Below are 20,675 nucleotides of genomic sequence, written 5' to 3'. Positions count from 1 at the left end.
CTCAGAGATAAGTTCTTTTAGCATGTCCACATAGAAGAGCATGTGGTCCTTATCATTAGCCAACTCCCACACTAAATTGCACATGAATTTGCCTATAAGATGTCAGGAATGGAATGAGTGGAGAAAATTCTAAAAAATGGTTGTGTTTTACAGAGGCCAGTAAACAATGAAGTATACAGCAAGCGTTTCTCCTTAGTACTTCAGTAATAATTGTGTACCTTCTTCTATACACTTCAGGAAAAGAGATATTTGTTTACAAACTTCTGAAAGCTTTTATAAGGAGAGTTTGATTGCAGTCATCTCAAAGAGTTTTATTAGAAATGATAAAGTTGGCATGAAAGAGTGTGTGGAGGTGCCTTTATCCATAAAAATAAAAGCCTTGCATGAAATTGATCAAATGAAGTAACACCTGCTTACAACACAACAGAAAACGTCTTCTGACTACTTAAACCTCAAAATAAACGTGAAAATCCTTTTTCCAAGGCTTTTTTGCAAATATTTTCTTCGGAGAATACCACATTAATGACTTTGTGATTGCTCTACTACTTCATATGACTATACAAAATAAGTGAATGAAATTGAGTTAAAAAGCTGTCACTGATGCAGACCTGTATCAGTGTTGAAACGGTTGCCTATTTGTTTCTTCCCTGGCAAGAATTTTTCTTCAGTTGCTCAGCATTTTAGGGAATATGAATTAAAAACAGTCTGGCCAAAGTAGTGTTTTGTTGATAAGAATTACTTTTATTTGGCAAATACCAAAGGAAGTGAGATACAATTGTCATCTAGCTACTGCCTGGTGGGTCTGTGTCTGTTTTCCTCTTAAAACTTGGGATGATAAAGATGGTATTTATTCTTCATTCTAGCATTAGGGTAAACTGAAATGGTGCCAAAGATAAAACTCTTAACACTACAGCATCTTTTGGCATAGCAATTTATTTATGGCTACCAGTGCTTTTAAATCTCCCTTAGTAAATCTTTTTCTAGTCTTTCATAGGCATATCTCACCTTTTGCAAGTATATTCAAAACTTTCAGTGCTCCTAATTGTTTAAAAGAAGAGAAGCATAATCGTCACTCTTGACTTACTTAGAGGATTTATTTAGAAACTGCCTAATACCACTACTGCAGGTATTTTTCTTTGACATGTTATATGTATATTTTTGTATTGCTAGTTCTAAAAGTAAACCTAAATTGAAATTTATTTACAGTCAAAGGAATGGACTGCCGTTCTCAAGAAGACACAGAAACCTACTGAAAAGTTCTACTCTGAATCAGAAGAGGAGGAAGAGGACTCTGCCAGTACAAGTGCATCAGGTAGGTATTTGGAAACGGACTTTTATCTCTGCTTTGTGGATAACTTTATGTTCAGAACTAGTCACTACATAAAGGGAATCAGGGAAAAAAAAAAAACAAAACGAAGCACCTCCAGAGGTATCAGAAAAATGAGGGGAAAAAAGGATTACATTTACAACAGTTTAGTGGTAACAGCTAATTGTATAGGTATGGCTTGTGTGTTCATTAAATTGTGTTGCTTTGCTTCCGAGATAAAAAAAAAAAAAAAGGCTTGTATGATATTTTCATCTCACTTTAAAACTAGCAAAAGTAACGAGAATATGTAGCTTTAATGTTTTGTCAGAAAATGACCAAAGCCTTAGTTGATGAGAGCCATAGTTCTTGAATGTTTTTTGGCATTTGTTATTGATAAACTACTGTTGTGATAGCATGTGCTACTATTGGTAAATTGTAAAACTTTTTTTAACTGTAGTATTTCATGTTTTTTATTTAGTAAATTGTTATTGTTTTACTCTGAAGTTCAGCATTTCTGTTTCTATATATTACAACTGAGGTGATGATGGAGGAGATAACTGATGGGTGCCTTTCAAATGAGCTAAGGATTTTTTGAATAGTCATTTGCTCAATATGAGGTAGACAATTCCCCAAGAGTGCCATTTCAGTAGATGTTATCATAGTTAAATTTAGTGATGAACATGAGTCTCACTGACCATTTCTAGACTTAACAGGAAGATAAAGAATTATCTCAGGTCCACGGGCTATACACAGAAAAGATATGGCATCAGAGACTTAAAAGACTTAGCAGCATCTTGTTAAACTAACCAAATGGGCTTCCAAATCAGAATTTGGTACTTCTTCCCTCTTATTCCACATCTGAAGAGATATGCAAAGAAAAGTACCTACAAATTGTATCAGGGAATGATCTCTTAAGGAAGAAAAGAATATGTTCATTTCAGATATTTGAATGTATTTTAACTATATGATTAATTACCAGATGAACAATTTTTTTTAAATCTGTTATTAAAACATCATCACTATCAAGATTGTGTAATTAAGCAATTAGTTTGAAAGATAATCTTGCAGTTAAGTGAACGTATGTGGTAGAAAACTTGAGGTCATCTCCAACTCCTGATAGGATTTTATAGAAGAACCCACATGTAACTAATTTATTATTTGGAGTTCTAATTTGATTAATAACTGTATTGTATGCTTAAAGAGAGCAGCTCTTTAATCAACAGAATTTTGTAAATATTTGGGTGAAGTGGTTCCTTACCTGTTTTTGATCCTAGGAAAATAAGGGTAAAATGTGTAATTGGATCTTATAATACTAAAACTTTATTTTAAAACCAAGTGGGATTCCTGAAGTACTTACTATTTAAGATATTTACAAAAAAATCTGAAAATTCTAAGAGTGATTTTTTTTTTCTTTCCAGATAGTGAATCTGGCAGTGAAAGTGAGAAGCAACATAAGGAAGAAAGCAGTGGTGAGGAGAGTAGTGGGAGTTCCTCTTCTACTGGAGTATCAAGTGATAGTGAATCAGAAGAAGGTACAGCAAAGAAAACATCTGGAGCTGCTGAGGAAAGGTAAGCGTACATTTGTATGGTTTTAATTTTTGTGATGGTAGCTTCTAAAGCATTTTTGTTGTAAGCAGTCTGCTAAGTGCTCAGGTAAGCATTTTGAAGGTACACCAAGCAAAGAAAGACATTTCCTGTTTATCCATGTTTCAGTATATATTCTGTGTATGAGTTGGGTTCATATTTTCATTAGTCAAACTACTGTATTTGGAATTAATCTAAAATCTTGGGTGTCTTTTTGAAAACTGATGTAACCTTGGGAGACTGAATAAGTGATCAAACACAGTGTATGAAACACTTAATTACCTTTTGCAGTAATTTTGCTGAGAGCTAAAATTAAGTCCTTCAACACTTTGCCATTATGTAACTAAGACAATTGATTTTTCTAAATAATGTTATATTAAAAAGATTATGATCCAAATATTAGAAGCAAGGGCTGTGAAGGGAAACGGTCATAAGATGTTTAAGTGTTAGCACTTTTTAAGATTGCCCATTATCAACAGCATTATCATGTATTAAAGTATCATTAAAATTTTGAGTAATTGGGGCTAATACCTTGGATTGTATGAATCTGTTTCTTCTACTGTTGTCAGCAAGTAGCCTCTGCAGACATGATCGCCCTTTAGTCTATAGTCTGCTGCCAGCTCACTTGATGAGTTTGCAGCTCAGCTCAGTCGTGGCTGACAGCGCTGATTGGGGAGCAGTACGCACTCTGCTCCTTTTATTACAGACAGTAATTAAAGCAGCTCGCCTTGCCACTTCCATAACAAACACAGCATAATGCCCTAATTATGACTTTATTAATTTAAGTCAGGATTTAATGATTTTAAAAGTGATTTATATTGTTTTTCCTGTTCAGAACAAATGAAATCTGTAGGTTAAATTAATACAGGCTTTTCATCATCGGAAAGTTAAAAAGCTAGTTACCAGTAAATTCTTCTCATTAGAATAACATCTGAAAGTTTAAGGAGTAAGATAAACAATGATTACCCGTCAAAACTGGCTGATACACAATAAAGTAACATTTTTAATCTTTAAATCTTGTTTTAAATATAAGATGTATTTTGAAAGAATGGTTTTTTTTATTTATGTAATGAGTTCACAGTAGGTTATGTTAATACAACTACAGCTCCTGTTCAATGGCAATGGAGAAAATGTAGACAGTTTTGTCATTGTCTGTCTTATATGTCATGAGGAACAGTATACAGTAGGGAATTTTTATCTTAGTGACCTAAAACAAGCTATCATATGAAATTTCCTTATGAGATGTCCTGTTTTTCACATAATCTTAACAATCAGATTTGCTATATTGGACTGTTTCTGTAAAGCATATTCCTGGCTTTTGTTCTAGATTTGCAAGCCTTGAGTTCACTTTTTCACGCTTTCAGAGAAAATGGCTTTGAACTGTTAAAATTCTGGGTTTTGATTTCGCCTTTATGGGTGGGCCTTATTAGCATCGTTTAAATTCTAATACTGATTTTTAAATGTTTTGATTGCATTTGATTCAGGCAGTTCAATCTTGGAAGGTTCTTGGCAAGAAGAAAGCATTACTCCTTACATTTTTTCTTTCTGTAGTGTTAGACTTTTCAATTCCTTTTCCCTCTATCTTTCCCTTCTAAAAATATTGCCGTCTGAAATGGTATTGTGGCACTGTGTATTCTTTTGCACTGCTCCTCAAGCTAGGCAAAAATATTTAAGAAGCTGGGACAAAAGGGATTCCTACTAGCTGAGTGGTCTGGATTTTTTTAGTTATTCCTGACCTTGTTACCCTTTCATCTTTTCAGTATCCAATTTATTGTCTTGAAGAGGAAGCTGAATCAGGTGGTGCACCTTATTTAGAAGTTTAAGTTGCATGCAGATGCAAAAAGAGAAGTTTGCTTTCAGTGGGCAGTACTATCTATCTTTTCCATGATAACTATTAGGAAGTAGTTTTTGTTTCCTGCAATATTTATATCTACTGATCTTTTCATCTCCTACTCCCACTGAGACAAAAGAATAATCTATTAATTTTTAGTTACACTATAAAAGTTTTAGTTACACTAGAAAAGAACTGGGCAGATTTTAATAATATTTTGTAGCTGTTAACATAGAACAACATAATCCAAAATTGCTATGATTAACAGAACCTTACTGTATGAAGAATGCTATCTTTGAAGTCCAGTAGCCATAATGTATTTCATATGACAAAAGGTGTCAAAAGGTAACAGCTCTCGTGAATGAAATCTGTATGTCTTGAAATACTGGTAGGTATTATGGGCCTTTTTTCTAGTTGTCTTGATCTGGAAAGATTAACAAAGCAATAAATGTCTTAATGTTCGAAGTCAGTTTTACTCTGCAAAAACATCTTATAATCCATCATGATTCTTCTAGTTGCAGGAGGAATAGGCAGAAACATTTGTTCTAAAATGGTGTCTGCACTTTCCTGAAATATTATAAGCTTGATGCATATAGATAATGTGTTTAATACTTTTTATGTTCATATATTCGTTTGACCATTATCCTGCTTGAGTGATGATATGTTGTGTAGTGTAGTAGAATAATTTTGTGTTCTCTTAAATAAGCTACTACTTCTGCCATTGTAGCCAAGTTTTCTTATCATGAGGAAGTACTGATTTCACATTCATTTCATCAATCTTTGAAATCTTGGTTGTAGGATGCTTCCTAGTTCAAGCTCTGGGGCCCCCAGCTCAAGAAAGACATGGAGCTACTTGAGCAGGCCCAAAGGAGGGTTGTGAGGATGATCAGAGTGTTGGTGAACCTCTCCTACAAAGAAGGGCTGTAGGAGCTAGGCTTGTTCCGTGCAGAAAAGAGAAGGCTTCAGGGAGACCTTGTACCTTTCAGTACTGAAAGGTACAGAGAGACTTTTTATCGGGTCGTGTAGCAATAGGACAAGGTCATGACTTTAAAATAAAACAAGGGAGACTTAGATTACTTAGACTTAGATCATTAGAAGAAATTATAACTCAGAGGATGGTAAGACATTGGAAGAGTTGCCCAGAGAACCTGTCAAAGTTCCATCCCTAGAGGCATTCACAGCCAGGTTAGATGGGGTTCCTGGGGAACCTCATTTACTGGAAGGTGCCCTTACCCACAGCAGAGCAGTTGGAGCTAGATGATCCTTAAGGTATCTTCCAACTTGAACTATTTTCTGATATTATTACTCCAAAGCGTTTTTCTTTGGTGGATTTCTATGTTTCTTATATTTAATTATTTTAATCTCTAGTGATTCAGAAGGCATTAAAAAGAAAGCAAAGGAAATCTCCAAGTCCAGAAGCACATTCAGTTCCTCTGATACAGAGTCTAGTTCATCAGATGAGAGTTCTTCAAACTCCAGATCAGAATCAGACTCTAATAGTGACTCAGATGCTGAAAAGTCCAGAAATGCTACCTCTACTAAGGTAAGATGTTTTAAATATTTATATATGCATACATATACTTGTGTGTATATATATAAAACATTAAACAATGCATCTAACTGTGTATTTCTTCCTTGAGGAATGGAAATGGGTAGTAATTTTTTAAATATCTGAGAAGCAGAAGTTTTGTAAATATTTGTTGACTTTTGATGAAAAGACTAATCCCAAAAACAATAGTAACTGTTTCGTAGTTTAAGCAAGCAAAAATACTGTAAAATAAAATTGCATATTGGTTTACTCCACATAGATAATGAATAAGGGGACCTAATTTTTTTAGATTACTTTTAAACTGGTGAAAACATGAGGATTGCACAGAAATAATAGCCTGATTTGCGATGACTGTTAGATTAAAATGGGATCATAATTACTACAAGACCTGGATCTGAGAGGGTTTCTTAAGGCACTCAAATAGAACTGCCTAGCTTTGTTTTAGAATTTCCCATTAACATTGAGAACAGTGAAGTTAATTTATCCATCTCAAGATATATACATAGACTAGTGGGATTATTTACTACAGGTATATATGTAGACTAGTACAGTTAGTATCCTTAATGAGTATTCAACTTTTATTGCTCCCTGTTCGATAGGAATAAAACATACAAATTGTTTCATCACTTCAAGTTATATTAGCTTTTTTGCAATGTTTATGAAGTAGCAATCTTTCAAATCTTTTTTTTTTTTCCTAATTGAATTCTGAAATGTGTAAAGATACAAAAGTATTCAACAGAACCAACAGTTTCTGCTAACTTTTGCAACTTAGTTTGTGTTAGCTAAGTTTTAATTGCTGACTTTGTGAAGATAAAGAGGCTAGAAGTTCATTTTATTCAAGCGTTACTGAGCTGAAGCTAATTGCGTGATGTAGATTCTGTTTATTTAATTGCCTTTCATTTAAAAAATAAGTGTATGAGGAACTTCATGCTAAGGCTAGGGTAAAATCGTTTCTGAAAGTTATTTTTCTGTTGTCAAAATTTATTTCCGTTTCTATTCATGCACATTTTAAAAAATTCAGTTAGAATTCTAGCTCAGAAGTTTCCATTTTAGTAAGTGCGGCGTTGAAAATTAAGTGATAATCTGAAGCATTTTAAATTAAGCTGACACATTATGATCAGGATTTCAGTGTAGATTGCTGAGTAGTCAGAACAGGACTCTGCTGCATTTGATACAGTTGTAGAAGCTATTGGACAAATGTGTTTCAAATAGCTAAGGGAGAAGTCTGTAACTTCATTAAGCTGTTCAGGTATTTTCCTTTAGCTGAGGAAGAAAGGCCCTTCATTTCTCTAAATCTTGATCTTATGATGTAAAAAGTCTTTGGTTTTTAACTTGATACATCTACTTACAAGCTCTGAGTTGTAACCTGAGTTACAACCTGAATGAGTATATTCCCATAATCTACCAGGAAGGCAAAAAAATTAATGGAGATTATAGCATAGAAATTGAGGTGTATTTCTGTTATTTGATCAATGTTTCCTGCCTAATATGACACTGGATAGCATACCTTCTTCTAAGATTTATTCATAGCAGGGAAATTAAATATTAAGAGAGTTAACTCCTTTCACACTAACTGTTTGCAGCTTCTTATAGTATAGTACAGATTTTTTTCACCAGACAATAACAGAACTCAGCTTTACTCTGAGAAGTCACTACAAAACCGTGTTCAAATAACTGTGTGTGCCCTCTGCTGCAATTGTCCTTCTTCCTCAGAGCTTCAGGGCCAGCCTTTGTGATGACTTTCACTATAGTTATTTAAACTGTTACAGTTTCTTCACAGGATTTGTGAGGACTACCAGCATAAGTAAGCTTTTTATATTTTAAAACAGTGCCTGAGAATGTGTGAAGTCAATGTACTGTGTAATATGAGAACCAGAATGTTTAAGAAACTTGGGATGGTTTTATTGAAGTCAGCAGAGAATTGTCAAGCATTTGGATTTTTGCTGGAGTAGTCTTAAAGCCTTACTTAAGATGTACCTAAAAAGAAATGTACTGGGAACAAAGGAAGTTTTAAGCCATTGACAGAAGAGTTGATCAGACTCAAAACGTAGAACTGAAGAACTGCAAAGCTTTAAAATGTGACAAAAATATTAAATAACGGGGTTTGCGTACATGACAGTAAAAAACAAACATGACAAGGAATTAGTCGAAAAGACAGTATAAAATTCACTGTCCAAATGTTCCTTAAATGCTTTGTCACTTGGAAACTCTGACATGGCCAATGTAGTAGTATGTGAGATTGAATGAAGGTTGAATTAATTGGGCAGGAGTCTGAAGTGAAAGTAATGCTCTTGAATACAAAGGACTTTTTCACTGTTTAAGTAATGTTGGGTGCTTGCATTTGTACTACAAATGCTTCTGATAGTTATATTCAGAAGTGTAATTGGTTAAGAAGATGGAGGTGACAGTCACACGTATTTTGTATCAAGGGTGACTACTGTACTGAGTAGCTTAACTGGCTTTTGTACAGGTACCTGTTTTGAGCCTTGTGATCAGAAGTGTAGCTAACTGATGATAACCCTGATAGCCCTTCAAAGTTGGAAAGAAAAGCAATAATTTAACATGCTGTAAAGAACATTTCAGATAAAGTCAAATGTGGAGCCATTCTATTAAAGTACCTTTTACAGGAACTACTCATATTTATTTTACTTCCATTAAAAACTTAGGCCCTAAGAAAAGGATGTTCTTTGTCTGGAAGATTTTAATTGGAAAAGACATTGCTTGTATTATTCTACTATTATTGTAATGTGGCCCGTGCAGATGGGAAGATGATTTCTTGGGCTTTCTTTTCCTTATAAATAAAAATGAAAATATTTTCTGAGAAACACATTGGTGAGAGGAGTAATTAGTAAGGTCTATTTTTATAGTTGTTCAGTGTCCACAAATTATGAGCTGTTAGTTAACAAATGTTCTGAGTGTTGTCTACCATTCTGTATTTTGTTGGGTACCATTGCCATGTTTAGCACGGTTTTCATAAAACGGTTTGATTATGGTCACACAAGAGCTTAATTTACGCATGCATCCATGCATTTTCTAGTACAGAAATAGGTTACACAAACTGCCGATTATTTTTGTGTTTTGTTTTGTTTTTTTTCTCGAAGAATAATTTTGTAAAAGCTGTTGTATTCATCATTATTGAGCTGCAGTGAATAGAAAAATCCATCTCTTATGCTGCTGTTTTATGTAATTTTGAAATATGCATAGTTGAAAATGTTCAGGTAAATAATATGATCTAAGCATTTCTACAGTAGAAAGCCAGATTTGAGGATGCATGTGTAAGTAGGTGTCTCTGCAGTGGGATTTTTAAATCAGCTACTGTTGACCTCCTTATACAAGTATAATACAGTCACTCAGCTGTTAAAAACCTGATCCACTATTTAAAAAATATACAAAAACAAATTGTCTATCTTTCTGCCTGATCTCTTTTCAAGTGCTAACACAATGGAAACAGTGGGTGATCTGTCAATGCATTTGGATTGTCAATGATGGTTTTGTATAAATATTGGAAGGATAAGAAATAAAATTCACACAGCAAAATATGATTTCATCTGCCTTTTCTCTGCAGCTCCATGGCTCATGCTGCGGTGTGAAATTCTCATTTTACACACTTTGCAGGCGGAGCACATGAATTATGCATTGAGCAAGAGAAATCTCCTGCTTCAAGTCCTATATGCATTTACCAGGTTCTATCTCTATTACCAAGATGAATTGCAAATGGAGAAATGTTTGATGGAATATAGCTTAACTTCTTTGTTTAGTATTCTGCTTTTCCCATAGTGAGCTCTCCTGGCAGGAAGCTGGGTTATATTGTAGATTTATTTTAAGGAAAGAATAATAAAATTTGTTACAGGGAAATGCCAGACACGTCATAACCTTTTTATTATCTTGATTTGGAATGCAAAGCTTTTTTCACTCATTAGAAATATGTGTTGATAGTATTTGTTGCAGTCATTGGCTATTCATTATTTCTAGAAAGCCAATCTATTTCATTTTCTTTGGAAAAAAAAGAAAAAAATGATCACATAAATAAATATTTATATTTATATTATAATATATATAATATTTTATATTTATAATATATAAATATATGATATATAATATAATATATATAATATATTATATTAATATTATATATATATAATTATATAATATAATATATATATAAATATATATATATAAGGCAAGACTAATTTAAATAAACTTCTGTGATGTTTTGTACCGAAACACACATGCTATGTATGCATACATGTATCTGAAAATATACGTATGAATATGAAAACATTCATGTATTTTAGTACCTCTGTATGTGTGCAAGCTTGACACACGATTGAAATAGAAAATAGCACTTAATCATACTTTAATATTAGCTTTATATTGATCTACTTTGCTTCTAATTTCATATTTCCAGATAGCAGGGTTGTGTTGTTGTCATCATTGTTTTGTTGATTTGTTGGGGTTTTTTTGGTGGGTTTTTCAGTGTTTGTTTTTTTTTTCACCAATTGTAAACTAATTGTACTTATGTACACTATTCTGAGTACTGGAAGAAGCTTTGGCAACTCACAAGAGGTGTCTTTGAATGGAGGCCAGAAGGGGCAATATGACATTCGACTTTTTTATTTAGATCTGTATTTACAGATCTAATCTTCTAATATTCTGATAATGTGTGCAGTGGGCATTTTTCTTCCCATGTATTACCTTGATGTAATGTATCTGTACTTGTATCTTAAGAGGATTTTATTTTATTTTATTTTGAAGGATAAGAAATTATCTTTGATGGATTTTTTTCAATTTCTGAAGATGAATTACACTGTAGATTCAAAGTTATAGAAGTCCAGAAAAGAAATGTGTATTGCAAATCTACATATTGAGCTTTGTAATAGATACTTAGAAACTACTTCAGGATGGTAAAACAAATAACAAAATAAAGCTAAAAGGCCTTAGTGTCACAGAATGTCTTTCTTAACTTCAGTCATTAGTAAACAAAATATGTATATTTCAATTTTTCTAAGACTTCTTTGATGTGAAGTAATTCATAACTCAATTATATGCAAGTAAAAATAATTACATAATTCAGATAGCACCTGAGAGTTATGAAGTACGATGTTTATCTTTATTTCACAGAAGAAAAAAAAGAAGTAGCCAGATGAGTTGCCAATAATCACATTGGAAGAAAAAAAAATGCAGTCTTGTGGTTGTGACTGCCCTGGCACTCAGAAATGCTGATTCTGCAGCAGAATCAGTAACTAAGGCATAACATAAAAGGAATGGAAAGATAAAAATATTTTGTAAGATTTCATTGGTCTAGAGGAGTGTCACAGATCAAATGAACTAGCAATAGCAGAACATTCAAATACTGTAGTGATTAGGAACATTTCAGTCAGTTGATTTAAAAATCAAAGAATTAATAATAAAAAATTTAAAAACTAATAATAAAAAGCTTCCATTGTGCTCTGCCCACAAAAGCATTCTCCTCATAGAATACCTGAAGCACTTTTGTAATGACCACAGAGAATACTTTGAATTTCTGTTTGAATCACAGAAGGATTTGGGCTCAAAAGGACCTTAAAGACCATGCAGTTCCAAGCCCCTTCCATGTGCAGGGCTGCCACCCATCAACTCAGGCTGCCTGGGGCCCTATCCAACCTGACTTTGGTACCTCCGGGGATGGGATATCCACATGTTCTGCAGGCAGCCTGCTCCACTGGAAGAAAATGAAGAGCAGTGTCATTTTGTCCCATGTCAAGCCTGACAGTATTTAACATCAGTGGCTTCAAATACTGAGAACATCAGCCCACTTTCTTCGTGTATTCTTGAGAAGTACATTCTCCAAAATTTAAAAATAAAAATTAAAAAAAATCTTGGCATAGTATTAGCTTGCAACTGACTATGAAGCTGAGAGACTAGAAAAATTGAATGTACTTTTTGGCAAGATAGGTCATTTTGTTCTATGATGACATTCAAGGAAAGTGATTCTATCTGCTTATCTTGTGAAGGGACCTATAGATATATCTTTCTTGAGTGCTGGAAGAAGCTTTGGCAACTCATAAGAGGTGTCTTTAAATGAAGGCCAGAAGGGGCAATATGACATTCTACTTTTTTATTTAGATCTGTATTTACAGGTTTCCCCCCTCCTAGATAAGTGCAAATAATGTCTTTCTTATGACTTCTCATAAAAAAAAGTTTCTGTCTCTAATGGTCTGATTTGTCAGCAGATCTTTCTTGAGTAGCAGATGTTATTAAAATTAAATCTAAACATGGGCTTCAGAGGAGTGAAATACAGCTTAAATGTGGAATTTGGGTTCAGCTTATCTATAGATAGAACTCTTTCTCACAAGGTGAATTCTTTAAATGCTAAGCTCTAAGCAGTGGATGTACACATTGCCACTATAAAAGTATTAAAGACTATTCTTTTGCTGATATAGTAAAAGATAAAATATTTATCTATTTTGACAGAAAGAAGAAAAAGCAGTACAAGACAGAAAAGCTCCAAATAAACAAGATGTGTTTCTCTTAGATTTAGATGACTGTAAGTATCTTGATCAAAGTCTCGTTTTTTTCCAATAGCATGAATTCAATCAGTTCAGTGATGTTTTAAATGTCTTAAATGTGAATTTGTTCATTTTTTGTATGCAAAAAAATTTCTTGTACAAAAATATTACCCAGACTAGTAACTTTTCTTATGCAAAATTATGATTATACATGATTTTGTTTACTGTAGAACTAAGAAACAGTTTAACAATTTGGAATGTACAGGGATGTAAAACATTTCTTTCAAGAATTTTCTGTGTAGTCTTTTCTTCTGTTGAAGTGGGCTTACTTCCTTCTTCAGGTACCCATGACTGTGTCTTGTTCAACATCATGCATTATGGTACAATAATCAGATACTAAAAACGACTATTTCAAACAACAGATTAAAATGTAGTTGTGGAAAGGTAGAGTAGGACTGGTGTTACTTTTTTTCTATGCATTTTAGTGCTATCTTCATGTTTACTTCTACATGTGCATCAAATATTAGTGTTGCATTAATATATACTTTGCACATACCTCATAAATAAAAATGTGCTGCACAGAATGGATCAGATGAAAGGATTAAATAGAAAGTAAAAGAGAGTAAGAAATGTATCTTGAATGTAAAAAATATGTTTTAATTCTTCTTTCATGTTTTATTGATCATTGCTGAAATGTCTGGAAAAAATAATCTTGTGTGATTAGGAAACATATGAACATAAAATAATTATGTCAAGATGTATGGACTTTTTAAACTTAATGAAAATAGATCATTGTCCTTCCCGATATTTTATTTTATTTTATATTAAGTGACAATTGCTTTTTTACTTCTAGTCTGCCCTGTAACAACTCCTGTGGCAGTTCCTGCAGCAGCTGTTTTGTCCCCAAGTTTAACAGCAGATCTAGAAGGATTAAGTCTGTCAGGTTCATCAGTCATTGATGTAAGTATCCTTTAAAGAAGAGTGGAGGGAGGTGTCTTAATTTAAACATACCATATTTTTGAGGCAGTCATCAAAGCTACTTTTCAGAAATACTTTCACCTGTGAAATTCTAGTTTACATGCAAGTCTGGCAGCTTCTTTTTGATCTGGAATAAATACTTCCTGTAATATAGAGAAATGGATAACAATTGCTTAAGAAGAATGCCTAAGAGGATTTTAAACTTCTTTTTTCATCTGTTTTTTTTTTTTCTTCTGCCTTGGGAAGATCTATGTTTACAAATTACACATACAAACTGTACAAATCTTTCAAATCATCTACTTGATACATTATCAAAAATAAGCTATATAAAAAAATCACAGTTATTAATTCTGTGATTGTTTGCTATACATGTCTCCAAGTAAGACATTTTGCTACTTGGAATTATTTTTTTCATGAGTGTGCAAATCACAGCTATGGGTGCAAATACAAAGGATATAGATTTACAATCAGTGGTATATCAGTATGTGTCATGATTCATACAGTTAGTGAACTCTGCTTTGTAGCACTTTCCATTAGGGAAGCTCAAAAGTATAGGTGCAATTAAGGTTAGTCAAATCATGGAGGTCATTCCTGTGTTGGTGAAAAGAATAGTAGTTTGCATTCTTGTGTTGTTTGTTTAATTTTATTCTAATCATATTTTTTTTTTTGTCCAATTCAAATTTTCAAATTTTTTGTCAAATTCAAAAAGGAACAGCTGCACAGGGTAATTAACTTTGTGAAAGTTGGTGGAAGTGACCAGAAGAAAGAACCATGAGCACCTTTTAGCCTAGCCTTGTTTCTTATGTGGCTGATATCTAGAACCTACACTGCTACTTTAATAACTGCTGTTAAAGTATTTTGTGTTGGGTTTGTGAGCAATGCATTCCTAAAGTTATGTACTTACGTATTTCTCAAGTAAAGAATGTGTAAAAAATTATTTGACTCAAGAAATAAAATATTGTATCTACCGATTCAGTCTTATATTTACAGGCTTTAAGGTGCTTATGAGACAGACTTCCAGGTTATGTGGTGGCTATCAGCCTTACTTAAGGCTGAAAATTGGGATGCAGTTAAATTCCAGGTGGGCCAGTAACAAACTGGACAGTCACTTTGCGTGATGCATAGTCATTCATGTCTAACACATTCTGAAAATGTGAAATACTGTCATATGTGTTACACAGCAGTGTAGAAAGAAGTTCTGTATGAAAGAGTTGAATATACAAAATGTTTTTTTCTTGGTGCTATTGATAACCAGTGAGGAATCAAGAACATATGCTTATACTTGCTGCTCTGGAAACAGCTGGTCATATCAGGACTCGTTGTTGCTACTGCATGGTGATTTCCTGTTTTTCAGCTGTCACTGCCATTGGTAGTACTTGCAGGTATACATGAGGTCTTTTGAAGTGTTCTGTGCTCTAGGAAACAAGGAAAATTAAACACTAAGGTTAAAAGCTGTACAGTGTAAAAAGTCCTACATGCAAGTAGTTATGTAGTTACAGTCAGGTTGTTTTGCACCATCAAGTAACTTTTTAAAAATGAAAATATAAAAAGAGCTTTTAAGACTTCATGTGGGAATGTCCCTCTTAAAATAATTTTCTAAATTTAATCTGTGGCCACTTGTTCTAAAATAAGAATAGTTGTCATACTTCAGAAAACTTTTCTTCCTTCATTTGGAGAGAAAATGAATTTAACTGTAGGGCACATGCCAAACCAACAATGAGAAATTAATTTATTACCAGGCAATGGAGATCATGGAGTAAAAATAGATAAGTACAGTATATGACCCTAATATTGAAGAAATGTAGCAGTCACTTATCTTGGAATATGTCAGACAGTCTATTATTCAAATCATTCAAGACTGTAATTGGATACAGCTTTTAGAAAACTTATAACTCCATGTTCATAGAATCATAGAATTACCACGGCTGGAAAAGTCCTCCAAGATCATCCAGTCCAACATTTCCCACCAGACCGTGTCCCTCAGTACACTCTTTTGGTGAAGTTCTCCCTTAGAAGTTGCTTAACATCACAGAAAGTGTAAATATAAGAGCAGTCTCACAGAAATGCTCTGAGTCACTTTAAATCTACAAAGACAACAACAAAAAAGCATCTTGAATATGAATTGCAGTACACAGCCTAATGCTTTGTAGCACAGCTCATTTGTGTTTAGGATTCTTGTTTACACATAAACATTTACTTGTCATAGAGAGACGTATGAATGCATGTTACAGTTTGTTCCAGGAAAAATGAAATTCTCTGGTAATTTATGGATCACTTTCTTCAGACTGTATGCAAAGCACAGTACATCCATGTTTGTGCTTCTGTCCTCTTGCAGTCTTACCTTCAGGTGGGCACAACAAACCAGGTAACTGGACGCTTCTACCAAGGCTTCTACAGATATGCACTCAGAACTCATACATTTGGAGTCAACTGAATTGTAGATGCTGAAATGTCCTTGAAGGCTTGCAAGATATGTGAAAATACAAGTGCCAATTAAGAAATGGAAATGAGAGGCTTTTGTATGCTGTCAGTTTAAAGCAGATTTGGAAAACAGCAGAAATTGATATTGTCCCTGAAATGAAAGTTTTTAACGTAGGAGAAGAGAGATTAAAAATCAAAACTTATGAATGACATAAGGACAGGGAGGAATATAACCTACTGCAAGAAATAATACTGTGAGCAGGAACAGTGAAGGGAGGAAGAGGAGAGCTACGGAAAGTATCAGAGAAGCAGAAGAAGGGAGTGATTGTCTGTGCCTACTAATCACACAGCTGATGACAAAAGAAGCTAAACCACCTGTTCTTTTTGCATTATAGCTTCAGATAGTAAACTGCATCCCTAGATATATATATATCCCTGAGCTAGTATTAGCAATTATGTATGCTTCAGAAAAAAATGAGGAGGAGGGAGGACTTCTTTGGTAGCAAGAAATGTCTACAGTTCTGAAAGGCGTTAGGAAACTGCAGCTGGATATGACTTTGGCAGCAGCAGCAGTTGGATAGGGCAAAATGGGAATTCTAGGCCAAGATGAGGAGGATTTGAAAGAAGATTTGGTATGTTCCCTGCCCCCCAGCAGGGTGTAATCTGGGAAGAAAATCAAGGCCAAATGTTAAGAAATGTTTACAATAGAAAGAGAGGAAAAATCTTGTGGTGAAGAGATACTTGCAGAAAATTTATTTGCTGCAATAATTCAGTCTTTTCATTAGTTATTATACATATTGAATTGTGGCATAGTTGTAGGAGTGGTACTGTTCTATTTACTGTTTTTCTTTAGTATACTCTGTATTTGTTTGAAAGAAGTTAATATAATATTATCAACAGTATGTTTTTATTTTCTGTTACTCAGAGCTCCACAGAATCTGTTCAGAAAGGGAGCAGTAATTCATGCTTTTTTCTGTCTCTTGAATCTTCTGTAGAACTCTTGACTAGGATCCATTTTGAGAACTTCTTTAGAGTGGTGATGCATAGAGCAGAAATAATAGTTTCTGACAAAAGTCAAGGTCAAGCTACAGACCTGTCAAGCTAAGTGATAAATACATTTAATTTCAAATTTAGTATGTTTGCGGAATTACCTGAAAAACAGTAAATATTAAGACCTTCAAATACAAATAGAGATATTTTCAGTATGGTCTTCCCCCCTTGAAAGACATTTTAATGCCTTGAGTTTCTGAAGTAGTATTTACAGGGGAAAATGTTCTTATAGTTTGGGTTACTTTCTCAATTCAGTGTGTTGTAGCAAGTGTAAAGGATCTCGGAAGCAGAGGGAACACAGGAATTATAATAATGGATTATATTGTCAGTATAGTATGGTATGCAATTTGTAAGGCAAGATTAGCTACCTAAAGCATAAGAATTTGCTAATTCCTTCAGTACGTCTTCCAAAGTAGTTTACTGGCATGTGCTCTACTTCATGAGTTTTATTTTTCCAAAGCTTTATTAGCTCTAAGTATTATATAATTACATCTATTTATAATTCATAAATAAACTCTGGTCAGAGTTCTTCTCGGGTTCTTACCTCAGGAATGTCTATGTCCTCAGAATTAACTTCTTAATAGCATGAAAGAGATGTGGTGCACTAGTGACTAGTGATTGCAGCAGACTGTGCAATGGTTTCAGTAGATACTTAATAATCCCTGTGTTTGCAGAGATAGTTTGAGCAATTACTGTTATTTTTTTTAAGTAAATATTGTTATATTTGTGTAAATGTATATAGTCCTTCTTAGAATCAACAAATTTTTTGTTGAACAAAGAAGTTACATTTAAATCAGTTTTGAGTGTTAGCCACATCTTCTACAGTAATACAGACTCATAGTATCCTACGGTGGTATTATTTTAAATAGTATAGCATTTGCACTCTTATTTTTCAGCTTGTAGTAGGAAATGTCTACTTTTTCATGTCTTACCACAGGAGAGTTTTTTCCTGTACCTTAAATGTTTCCTTTTTATTTTCTCTGAAGCCTGCTTTTTTATATAATGGCTGCAATTGGGAAAGTTTGGTGGGAGGGCGGTAGGAGGCTGAGGGAGCAGTGGTGAGGTTTGCTGCGTGTGTGCTATCCTTGTGCATCCTTATAACTTCTCCCCATTGTTGACCACACTTGTACACTAAGCAGCGTGTGTGGAATTACGCGGAGCTCTCTCTCCAGCTTCATTCCTTAAGGTGGGTTTTCTTCCATGTGGAACAGTTTAAAGTTTATGCGTTTCCTGCATTTTTCCCTATTCTGTGCTATACAGGCTTTGTAGCTAACATAAAGCTCAACTGAAACAAATTCTACAAATTCCAGAAGTTAGTAGGGTGTCTGAGAAATTTGCAACTATGAAGCAAGTGAAAAAGCATAGTCTTAAATGTAAGAGTTAAAAAAAGAGTTTTCTCTTTGTGCACCCAAAATTTAGCTACACAGCTCATGAGGTGTGACTGATGCTTGCAGGAAGATGGTGTGGTCCACTGGATACAGAACTGGGTGTTACATATGGAAAATGAGTTCTATTTTTGGCTTACTACATACTGTCTATCCTGGTGGGAGTAACACAGTCTCTTGGTTTTCCATCTGAAAAATGAGGATAATGATGCTTACTTATCTTGGGAAAGCACTTGGAGAGCTACGAATGAATGTAACTGCTCATCAGCAGATGTTAAACACTGACAAGACAGATAAGGAATGCAAAACAGACCTCCCAGATATTTAAATTTGTTTTTCCATGTTTATGAAAATTTAATGTAAAAGACATTCTTAAAATGGTAACATAATACATCCATTACATCACACATTTGAAAGTTATAACATCCTTCCAAAAATTACTTCTACGCATTTTTTTAAATGATAGCTTAATTTAAAATAAAAACCCTCCTACAGCAGTCTTTTAAAGGGTGATTTCACCTTTAGTAATTAATTAGAAATCCATTTATCACCATTTGTAATGTTTATTAATGTTCAAGCCTTAGTTATAGCCCTCTTTGGTTTATTAAAGACATCAATACTGAGCAAGCTCTATAATTATGAACATTCTGCTTATTTTCTTTCAAATAAATTAGAGAATTTAATTTGAAAGTTCAAATAGGATCCATCTTTCCTTCTTCTGAGTCAGAAGAAACACCTTGATATGACACCCTGGCATAGATAAAAATATGCCCAGTCTAGGAGGCATACTTATTATTACTACATATAATCTCATTGATTTACTTGATTACTGTGTATTTTAGTACTATATGTTCTCCATATTGGGGTCTTGTAATTTTAAATATATATGTTTGTATACATGAGTGTGTGCATACACACACACAAATATATGTATGCATGTCTGTAAACATGTATTTTATGTTTATCATAGAATAATGAAATCACAGAATCACAAGGCTGGAAACAACCTGCAAGGTCATCTAGTCCAACAATCCTGCTACTACTATTGCTACCACAAGCCTCTAAACCATATCTCGTAGCTTACGTACTAATGAATCCTTAGTTAGAAGCACATATGTGACATAAATTGTATAGTGATTAACCAGGTCTTTGGTTAAGAGTGGAGCATCATATTTATCATATTTATTCAGTATTTTGTTGTCTTGGACTGACGAAGATTAAAGCAACATTCAAATATTGTACTTAAAAGTGAAAAATGCTACAACTGTAAAGTAAGCATAGTTAGAAAATCAAAATCCTATGCATAAGATAGAAATGAAACTTGGGATTGAGGGACAGTGATGCAAAACAGGAACTCCTTAGATAAATTACCGTAAACAGACACTCAATTTTTGTTTTGCTTTATATTAAAAGTCAGTATGTTTCTTAAAACTAATTCACTTTTTTGAGAGTTGGATGATTACATCTGTGAGAGAATTCAAAGTAATTTTTCTGTCCAACATCAAAAATATGTATATCATGTTCCTTAAGACAGAACTACTGAAAACAGAGTTCGTGCTATGTTTTTAAAAGCAAGCACATATAATACATAATGGTGATGATTCCATAAGTTATTCCTTAAACATGTAGTGATGATGTATATAACATAATTTGTCTGTGTATATATTATGCTATGAAACTCAGACAGAAGAGAGAGATAATCTAAGCTGTATTTTTGTTTTATTTTGTCAATAAAAGCTAGCACTTAAAAATTTCAGCCACATCTTTCTAAGGTAACATTTACCTCCTCACATCTTTAGCATCTATCAGACATGACATGGGACATATTCACTGACCCTAAAAATTTTCATCAGTCTCATGCACTGGAAGGGGGCAGCCCCAGCCAGACAAGAGGCTCATTTCAATTTTAACGGCTGTAATTAAAGGTTAATTCACTGAGTCAGGATTAACGAGGAAAGTACAAATGATAGGCAAGCAGCTGCCTTTATAATACAGGATTAGAACAATGCAATTACAATAAGAATTAGAAAAAATCAACTTCCTGAAAAGGTTCTGTAATGAATGTTTCTCTGTTAATTGTGGT

At 33.7% G+C, this 20,675-nt stretch overlaps 1 protein-coding gene across 3 annotated transcripts in view; it reads left to right on the top strand.

Annotated features, from left to right (window-relative positions):
- Positions 1–20,675, top strand: part of AP3B1 (adaptor related protein complex 3 subunit beta 1) — a 160,186-nt gene that overhangs the window by 97,937 nt on the left and 41,574 nt on the right. For 2 of the 3 annotated variants that reach the window (XM_052670188.1, XM_052670186.1), the window contains exons 18-22: positions 1,207–1,312; positions 2,725–2,875; positions 6,090–6,264; positions 12,724–12,796; positions 13,612–13,718. In XM_052670188.1, the coding sequence (XP_052526148.1) occupies positions 1,207–1,312; positions 2,725–2,875; positions 6,090–6,264; positions 12,724–12,796; positions 13,612–13,718 (612 nt within the window). Of the gene's footprint in view, positions 1–1,206; positions 1,317–2,724; positions 2,876–6,089; positions 6,265–12,723; positions 12,797–13,611; positions 13,719–20,675 lie in introns of all 3 variants that reach the window. The other variant, XM_052670187.1, reaches the window with a different exon arrangement.

Source organism: Tympanuchus pallidicinctus, unplaced genomic scaffold, assembly GCF_026119805.1.
Source record: "Tympanuchus pallidicinctus isolate F22 unplaced genomic scaffold, pur_lepc_1.0 scaffold9, whole genome shotgun sequence".
NCBI lineage: Eukaryota > Metazoa > Chordata > Aves > Galliformes > Phasianidae > Tympanuchus > Tympanuchus pallidicinctus.
The sequence above is the reverse complement of the archived record's forward strand: the minus strand, read 5'-3'. Positions and strand labels throughout refer to the sequence as shown.